This window comes from Pagrus pagrus, assembly GCF_965226575.1.
Source record: "Pagrus pagrus genome assembly, chromosome: 20".
Taxonomy (NCBI): Eukaryota; Metazoa; Chordata; class Actinopteri; order Spariformes; family Sparidae; genus Pagrus; species Pagrus pagrus.
Window position 1 is genome coordinate 2,010,113 of NC_140207.1, and position 10,000 is coordinate 2,020,112.

The 10,000-nt window shown below is 46.9% G+C and overlaps 1 protein-coding gene across 1 annotated transcript in view; it reads left to right on the forward strand.

Moving 5' to 3' along the window:
* The window catches only part of LOC311249235 (sodium channel protein type 3 subunit alpha-like), a 170,476-nt gene that overhangs the window by 103,685 nt on the left and 56,791 nt on the right, over positions 1-10,000 (forward strand). The window contains exons 17-19 of the mRNA XM_084340113.1: positions 7,108-7,281; positions 8,488-8,649; positions 8,743-8,937. Coding sequence (XP_084196239.1) covers positions 7,108-7,281; positions 8,488-8,649; positions 8,743-8,937 — 531 coding nt within the window. The remainder of the gene's footprint in view (positions 1-7,107; positions 7,282-8,487; positions 8,650-8,742; positions 8,938-10,000) is intronic.

Consider the following 10,000-nt stretch of genomic DNA (forward strand, 5'->3'; position numbering starts at 1 on the left):
GTGTGTGTGTGTGTGTGCGTGTGTGTGTGTGTGTGTGTGTGTGTGTGTTTCAGTATTAGAGCTGACAGAAACGGGTCGGATGCTTTAAACCACCGTGACTAACTCCAGTGTTTGACCCTGCAGGTGTGCCGACGATCTGACAGGAGCTGATAGGTTGATGCAATATGGTAATTGGTTCACCTGAGGTGTGAAAGGCTCACGGCCAAATTCACCATGTTGATCACACCTGCACACACACACACACACGTGTGCACACACACACACACACACACTTGTACCTGCCCAGCGATGTCAGCTTCCCTCAGCTCAGGCTCCAGGCAGCTGTGCGGGGCAGAGAATGGTAATACAGTTTATAAGTAGAAACGGTGGCTCTGGGTCGGCCTGCAGCTGTGGTGTTCAATCACTGGCACCGGGCCTGCAGGCGGACCGCTGTGGGAGAGTTACCTGGATGGAGATGGATGCTTTTACTAACACTGTGATGTCCTAGTTTACAAATGCCCCGTTATCTGAAGGAATAATGAAGAAAATGTTCCTTAAGAACAGGCTTTCAACATGTTAGTGAAAATCAGGTTTTTGCACAGAAATATGACAGAAATCTCAAAGGTTTCTTATAAACGTCCTCCAGATTCAACAGGGATCGTCTCTGACCGCGATACGGTCGTTCTAGTCAACGCTCGTGTTTCCAACGGCTGTGCCGCGGTACGTTTTTACGCGACGAGTCTATTTTTGAAGCGGACAAAAGCTGCGCCGATCTGCAGAGAGCAGATCGATCCAGACAGGAAGTCAGACAGCTGAACGTAATAATGCATCCAGTCCGCTTCCAAACAGGCTCCACCTGTGAAGTCATCTTCACCTGCAAATGACTGCACGCGTTGGGCAGACATCATGTAGGACAGAATTTCTTGTTTCGCTCCACCAGCTCATGTTTCTCCAGACAGTCTGAAAGTCAAACAGGTCCCCTGCAGGAGGAAACTGGAAGAATCAGAGCTAATCAGTTAATTAAGCGATAATCGGTTTAATTAATGTACCGTCATTCTATATCTCCACCTGGTCGACTGTCCAGACGGCATGAAACACGACCCCGAGGAGCGACGTTCAGTCCACAGTCCCAGCAGTTACATAACATCGCTCTAATGTTGCTGTCACCTCCTCTGCAGTTTGATGTAGCTGTGTACTTCTGCAGCGTAAACACTCCCGACTTCTTCCTCAATTCAATTTAGAGCAGTTCAGGTCTCAGATAAAGGCTGAGTCACGTCTCCGGGATCCGATTGCAGTCTGGAGTCGCTAAGTTCTTTAGGGGATAAAGCCTCTAATCCTCACAGATGTTTACATAGCATTTAGCGAGCCTTTCTGACGGACAGGAGAGCCTCTGCTGTGTGTGTGTGTGTGTGTGTGTGTGTGTGTGTGTGTTATGTAAGGTAGTGTGTAGATGATCATGTCAGGACATTACTGTGCTGACAGAATCAATGTCGACTAATGCCCTCACTGTTTGCTGTTGTTTGTCGTGTGCTCTTCAGCTTCACTCTCCGGGTTTCACATATCAATATTTCCATGTGTGTAAAGATCTAAAGGATACGTACCATTTAGTGGAGGCTTTTATCCATACAGCTGCGCTGTGCATTAAGTGCACGGCCTCTCCTGAGTGTACGTAACCTTCACTGTCTCTAACAGTCGGAGCACGTGGGCTGGTTCGACAGAAACTGCTGGTGTTGGCTGCACCTGTAAAATGATCTTTGTTGAAGCTCCCTGGACTCACCTCGCCCTGACGGCCAACGTGAAGGTCAACGACTCTGTGAGGACGCTCCCACACAGGGTTTAAAAGCCTGCGACTCCCCTCCAGTTAGTAAGAACTGAAGAAGCCTCTTGAATGAGAGGTGAAACGTCTTCAAGAAACTGAAACAAGTCCAGGTGTCCACGATACAGCGCTCAGGTTACCAGTGTCAGGATGCTGAAATAGGTGTTATGTGAACTCATTGATTGGGTTTCGTGAGCAGTGTTGCTGCAGGCTTTCAAACCAGTTGAAGTTTGGAAAGATTGTATTGTGTAGTAGCAGTAATCCAAACAGGATGTAATGAAGGCGTGTGTGACAGTTTCCAGATTCTTAGTTGATGAGAAAGAGATAAAGACGGATCAAACGGCTGACATCACCTGTTGATTGCCTCAGAATCTCCTGTTGGATACGAATAAAACGGATATAAAACTGTATCCGATATGCCGACCAAAGGCTTGAGACACTGACCCAACAACAGCTGCAGTAAGATCTAAGAGCAATAAAACAGATGTTTGGTCATCAGCTGCTAAAGGAACGTCATGAACAACTCATAAAGTGCTGTTTCAGTTCAGGACCTCAGCGATGAAGGGAAGTTAGACGGATCGAGTGGCGGCTTTTTAAACAGTGGTTGAACCGTGGTAGAGTTTTAGTGATTGTAAGAAGAAATCTCCATTTTAATTCAAATAAACAGTGATGTCAGTCCGGTCTGGGAAAGGATCCCTCGTTTCGTCCTTTATTCACGACAGTCAAAGGTTTTTCTGAATAAATTTTATAACCCAATCGTCAGAATAAATGTTGCCCATAATGTGCATTAAGTAGCCAGAATCAGTGCGGTCAGCACGACGCCCCGTCTCTGGAAACACAACGCACCGCTACCAGAACGCATTGCACGACTTCCTCATAGACGATAAGTCAGACGGTCGTGGAGGTAAAAACACATCCCTTCGTTGAAGAGTTCGGCGTCTTGGACCTCCACAGGTCCTCCATTTCCTCCGGAGGACTCGGGGACCTTGCAGACTCTGTGTGAATGACTTGAAAGTTTTGATAAGACGTATTTCGTGCCTCCGATTGTCCTCCCAGTCTCGTTAGTGTGTGAATGAAAAATGAGGCTGGAAGTCGCAGTAATGAAGTTTCTTTGTGGGGAAGAGACGCAGAGAGGGCAGCAGAGGAGAGAGTCATGGCGGGGTGTGTTTTCTTTGTGTGACTCCTGATAAAGGTGCTCCCTGTGTGATCTGGCACACACACAGCGTCCTCTTCTGTCTAATGTGGTCAGCACTGTGCTGTCCTTGCTCAGGGGCACTCGGGCAGTGCTGGGTAATCCTAAAAGTTTGAGACTTACAAAGCGCTTTTTGGATATTTTTTTTTTTGGAGTCTTGTTCGAGAAAAACTGCCACCTACAAGTGAGAATGATTAATTTATGTAAAGTTATTCCTGCACAAAGTGAATAAATTACATATTTTCTGCTTTTCAACAGATTTTATACAAAAAATCAAATAAAACCGACTGAACGTTGACGGACGGAAGAAGAATTCATTATCATAAATCCACCTGAACTGACCATCCTCACTGCTGTCACTGTGTGTGTGTGTGTGTGTGTGTGTGTGTCCTGGTGCTTACTCATTACATCTGCCTGGTTGTGACAAAAATAATCACACACACACACACACACACACAGCGAGAGTCCGTGTCATCCTCTCTCTGCTGATGTTACTGTTATTAGTGAGTGCTGAGGTCGACATCCCTGTTTGTGAGCCAGCAGCGCGCACACACACACACACACACACACACACACACACACACACACACACACACACACACGCACACACTAGTCAGAGGAGTTTTTCATCCTTCAGTCAGTGAATCAGAGACTTTGCCTCTGAAGAAACACACACACAGTCCTCGGTGTGTGAACTTGAACACAACACACAACACAAACCCCCCAGGATCCAGGTCTGGGGTCCACCTTTAATACTCATCCGTTATGGATCCAGTCCGTCTTTAATTAAACAGTGATGAACCGGCCTGTTCATGAGGGTCTGAAGCATGTTTGGTGCTGTGATCACCACCGGGGCGTCCATGTGGATGAGGTGCCCTCTGGATGCTCCTCCAGTTCACTATGAATGTATCTCGACTCTGGCGCCCTGTTTTTTTATTCGCTCTGCCCCTCAAACATCCTGAGTCCTTCACTGGCGGTCACCCTGTAATCGAGTACAGGCTCTGACATGTACTCAGAGTATCAGAGTAAGAAGTCTCCCTCTGAAGGACATCTGTGGTCAAAGCTAACTGAAGCTCACGTCATATTAATATAATTCACAGTGATGTTGTGAAGGCGGCGTGCGATGACGCCAAATAACAATAATCCATAATTCACCTCAGATGCATCAAACTAAAGTAACGAGGCTGTTTGAAGCTGTGAGGAGGAGAAAGTTCAGATGTTTGTGTTCAGATGTAGAGAGGGAAAGTCTCAGAGATACTCAGGTACAGTACAGATACCTGAAACATGTACTGAAGTACAGTAATGAAGTATTTGTACTTCGTCACCTCTGGTCAGGACCTTTGAATTGGCGACTGTGAATGGTTGTTTCTCTGTGATTGACAGGATTGTACAGGGCTCACCTTCCTCTCGCCCATCGTCAGCCCTCCAGAGGTCAACTTTAAAGATAATGGATGAATATTGTTTCCAGTTTGCGTGTCTGATACACAAACTAATAATCCTGAACATCTCCTGACGTCAGGTTTATAAAAGTGTTATTATCTGAGGATCTGTGGTGTTTTCCTCAGCAGGCGCTCTGAGGCCACGGGCTGCTGCTGACATATGACAGCTGAACTGTGTTTAACTTCATTAACGTCACTCCGCCTGACGTCAACACACACACACACACACACACTGATCAGTAACACAACACCACCACAGTGCACTACATTTAACTACAGCTCTGCTCCACCACCACAGAGCTGAAGTCCCAGCAGCTCAGTGAGGCTGTCTCACCTGAAGTTCAGACTGAAGGGGGATCACATGTTTCTCAGGTTTCACTTGACACATTAACAGAATCCATTAGATCTGAAAACACCCTGAAACACACCGGACCACCGACCACAGGCAGGAATCAAACCAGCAACCTCTCCAGTAACTAACCACCAGTATGAACCGCCACTTCTTCCTCCTCCCGTTTGTTTAAAAACACTCACTCTGAATCTCTCACCGGCTGATTCAGTTCACATTTTCCTCTCAGCTCGCAGGTTTTCTCTGCACCTTTTTGTCCTGAGAGGGCCTCCTTCACCGCCACGCCGCTCTCTCACATGTGAGAGCGAGCGAGCGAGAGGCTCTCCTGATGTCAGTAATAATAACAGCGTGATTGTTGAGTAGCTAATCAACGCACTACAGAGTTAATGAGCCCATACAAGAGGACCGTGTGTGTGTGTGTGTGTGTGTGTGTGTGTGTCTGTGTGTGTGTGTGTGTGTGTGTGTGTGTGTGTGTGTGTGTGTGTTATTTTGTGCATCACACACATGAATACAGTCAGACACACTGTTAAACCTAATTTTTTTAGGCGTTTCACACACACACACGTGTGTCACGTAGCCGGTGTCACATCGAGGATCCCCCTCCCTCCTGAACAACAAGCAGGGAGAGCGGCAGACACACACACACACACACATATATTAACACACACTTTAAAGGCAGCGAACACACACACACACACAGAGGATGTAAACGAGCTGAGGTCTGCAGAGAGAGAGGCTTAAAGGATCAAACCACAGCTGAGGAAAGAGTCGCTCACACAAAAAAAAAATCACCACATCCAGAACACCACGTCTGGACCAGGTGTCGCTCAGCTTCTCCTGGATTTCAAACACAGTTAATGATTTGGATCCACACTGATTGACCAGCTCGTGGAGAGAGCGACTGGCGACAGAAATGTGAATGTTTTAAAGCTTTGTTGTGGTTTGAAGCAGCAGCAGGTCATGAAGACTCATCTGTGCCTGGTGGAGAACATCTGTGAAGGAGGAGATTATCTAGCTGCTCTTCAGTCTGAAGGTTACAGAGACAAACGGATATGAAGTGTTTGTTAAGAGCGTGCAGCTCGGCTGAGAGTCAGAGTTTTTTTCTTATTAATGAAAGTGAGAAGTGGAGGTGAAGCTCAGAGGAGGGCGGAGAGAGTCGGTGCAGATCCAGACCTCCTGGAGGAATAAACACCAGGACTCACATCAGATTCTGCTCTGATCCGGAGCCGCTTACCGACGGGAGGAGAGCTCAGGGATTAGTTAGTCACTGTAGACTCGTGGGTGAAGGTCCTGTGCTTGTCTGACCCGCCTGTTCCCTATATTGTCGCTCTTTACACTACTTCCCCTGACTTCCTCCTTTGCTGCAGCATTAATCACAATGCCCACTAGAGGGCGCCACCTAACAGAAACATAAATAAGGGTCATAATAAGCTGCGTTCATGGTCGACCTATACAGTTACGGTCTGTCAGCTCAGCCTGTTTCCTCTGTGACTGTGTGACTCACAGCGTGTGATGGGATCACGTCCGGTCGGTCTGCAGAGCGACGAGATGCTTCATCGGTCAGCGAGCAGCCGCCGCGGATCAGAGCAGCGCCACGTGTCCATTTGTCTGCTGGTCCCTCGATGAGCAGAGTCCAGGTTTAGATCTTGTTTTGAAGCACCAGCTGTGATCTTAATGAGAGCAGTTGTGGCTACGCTAACAGTGTATGCTAATGTGAGCATAGCGGGTCAGTGTGCCTGAGCGTCCCCGTGTTCGAACTCCTGTTGGCTTTTAAAGAACTTGTGTACTTCAGCTGGAGTTATAGGAGGTGACACGTGTGTGTGTGTGTGTGTGTGTGTGTGTGTGTGTGTGTGTGTGTGTGAACCTAACCCAGTCTGAAATGTCCTACCCTTTGGCTAACGCTGCCCTTCATTTAGCTCTTGTATCCTTGTGTGTGTGTGTGTGTGTCCTTACCTGAATGTAGCCACTTTTTAGCTCAGTGTGTGTGTGTGTGTGTGTGTGTGTGTGTGTGTGTGTGTGTGTGTGTGTGTTACAGAGATGATCTCTTCGTGGTTTTGTTTTTAATTTGATCTCTTTTTAATCTAAATTCAGATCTCAGAGATGAGATGTTGTGTGTGTTACCAACAGGTTGTCTCCTTTTGTCTTCTTCACTGTTTCCTCCTGGTGTTGATGTTGATTATTTTATAATTTCCCTGTCTGAGTGTGATCAGAAACAAAGCGGACGACTGTGAGATTTCAGCAGAAACGTCCTCGAATGGATTAAAACCAGCAGACAAACATGAATATACTCGTTGCAGATGTTTGTGTTTAATTTGGACTCTGTGTGTCTCAGGTGTTCTCGGGGATCTTCACAATGGAGATGCTGTTGAAGATCATCGCTCTGGATCCGTACTACTACTTCCAGACGGGCTGGAACATCTTCGACAGCATCATCGTCTGCCTCAGCCTCATGGAGCTCGGCCTGTCGGACGTCGAGGGGCTCAGCGTGCTGCGCTCCTTCAGACTGGTAACACCATCTCATCAGCTGTTAACAAACTCCTGCTCTGCTTCTGTTTGCATCCTTCAAAAGCACATTTTTAACTTTAAACGTATCTAAAATGATCTTTTAGAGAACTTTTGTCCCAGTCTTGCCCAAAGTTAACACCAACCACCACCAGTGTTCAGCTGAGATCATGATGATGGGCTCGATTGTATCAAAGGGGGCTGTTGGGCCTCGGCGGAGGTATGCGCTCTACCGAGTGCCATTCTAGTGAGATAACAGCAGTGAGGCAGATAAACAGCGAGCACACGTTGAGCTGGTTGACTGGCGGCTGAAGCACCAAAGAAATGGCAGCATGTTTGATCGCGTGTAGAGGACGAGATGATTGGCTGCTGATGAGCGATGTCACTCAAAACACAAGTTGAGCTGCACGAGGACGATGGACGACAACATCAACACACACACACACACACACACACACACACACACACAGATCCTTGAAGCCTTTCTTCGTCTGTCGGCGTCGATCTCTCCAAGTGTCACTCTGGGTATTGTCAGGGCTTCTGCTGGAGGCAAACACACACACACACACACACACACACACACACACACACACACACAAACAGAGACACACACACGTTTTTCTTTGTGACTTTCTTTTCTCTTCGTCTTTCTTTTGTTCTGTCTGAGTTGATTTTTCTGCTGTTTTCTTTTGTTCTTTTCTTCCTTTGTCTTTACGTCCGTGTCCTCTCGCCTCTCGTCTCTCGTCTCTCTGATGCTTCACGTGTTTCTGCTCTCCTGTCTCTTTATATCTTCTTTGTTAATTTCCGTCTTTCCAGTAAACCTTAGAGGCACCTGAGGAGTCGACGGGAGCTGAAAAATGCTCCATCACGGCTGCTTTATCAATAAAACACTTGTGTTTATGATCAAAGGAAGTGAAAGACATTTAAACTTTTACTGACTCACAAACTTTAATGTCGCGATTCGTACTAAATATTTTCAGGTTGGATCAACATGATTTCATTAATCTGACTGAAACCAGAACCAGAAACAAAAACTGTAGCAGATCATTAATCATTAATCAATCGTTAGATGATCACAAGATTTCAGCTTACTGGTTGTAAAGGTTGAACGGGTGTAATCAACGTCTGTTCAGATCCGTTTGGGATCTCAGAACATCTGGAGCCCTTATTCTGAAATCCTGTCTCTTCCTGTGTCTGTCTTCACTTACAGCTTCGTGTGTTCAAGCTCGCCCGCTCGTGGCCGACCCTCAACACCCTCATCAAGATCATCGGTAACTCCATGGGCGCTCTGGGTAACCTGACGCTCGTCCTCGCCATCATCGTCTTCATCTTCGCTGTGGTGGGCATGCAGCTGTTCGGCAAAAACTACCAGGTAACACCTCTGACCTCTGAGGACACGGGCTTGATATCACGTAGATCTGTAAATGTAGGTCCAACACATCGAGCCGTCTCCTTCCTCCTCCAGGACTGTGTGTGTAAGATCTCGAAGGACTGCGCTCTTCCTCGCTGGCACATGAAGGACTTCTTCCACTCCTTCCTCATTGTTTTCCGGGTGCTGTGCGGCGAGTGGATAGAGACAATGTGGGACTGCATGGAGGTCGCGGGCCAGCCGCTCTGCATCCTCGTCTTCATGCTGGTCATGGTCATCGGAAACCTGGTGGTGAGTGACCTTTGACCCTTTGCTTGTGAGTGAGAGACGTTCACAATAGCTGAAACCTTTGAATCTGCGTTGAACCAATCAGCTTCTTTGGAGGACCTGCTGGCAGCTGCAGGGTTTAGATGTGATGACCAGCGAGTGAAGCTGCTGTCTGTTTGAAAACAACAATGACGGCTCCTGAAGAGGTTAGCGTAGCTGCTGTAGCATCAGCTCTGTCAGAACTGGAGGGTTTTAATTGAAAGATGAGCAAAGAACGACACTGAAGTAAAGGCGGTACAGATGTTTGGTGGTACGCTCTCCTACCGTTGATCTGATTGGTTTAAATTAGCCGATGACAAGCGGTGATAGACAGAGGGTTCGTCCAACCCTTTTTTCTAGCACGACTGTCCAGATGGTTTTGTGCTGAAACCAACAGTTGTTTGCTACATTCTGGTTGTGTTTGTCTGTGATTGTGGCTCTGCATGGGTGTAAAAGCTTCTTTTAAACCTGATAGCAGCTGACCTTTGACCTCTCGAATAAAACAAGTCCATCTTGTTGGCATCATCGTCAGACTCGCTGTGTTCATGAAATAGTGTCAGTCGTACCCTGGTGTGATGGAAATTAGATTTTTGTGTCACTGAAGAGAAGCACTGCTGTGAATCTGCTGTTTTTCAGATTCATAATCTTGTTCACTGGCAAAACATATTGACGATATTATAAAACATATAAACTACTGAGGAGATCTCTGCTCTTCTGATTGGTTCACAGACTTCACTGTGATTAAAATCTGCAGTTTAAAGACATTAAACGCTGCTCCTGACTCCTCACCTGTTACCTTCCTTGTTGGGCTTTTCAGTCTTTGCAGCGTCCAGCTTCTTTTTCTGTCAGCTGGTGAAAACCTTGGTAACGTGTGAGGATGCTGCAGCAGAGTGATTTAGGTGGATGTATTGAGAGAAAGAGGAGATTTTACATGTGACCCTGCGTCTCAACTCTGTCTGAAGAGTTTCTGATTTACCTGAGACCTACTGAGAAATACAGACCGAGCAAATGTTGATCCTCTGACCTCTCCTCCCTCTCCCTCTCCGTC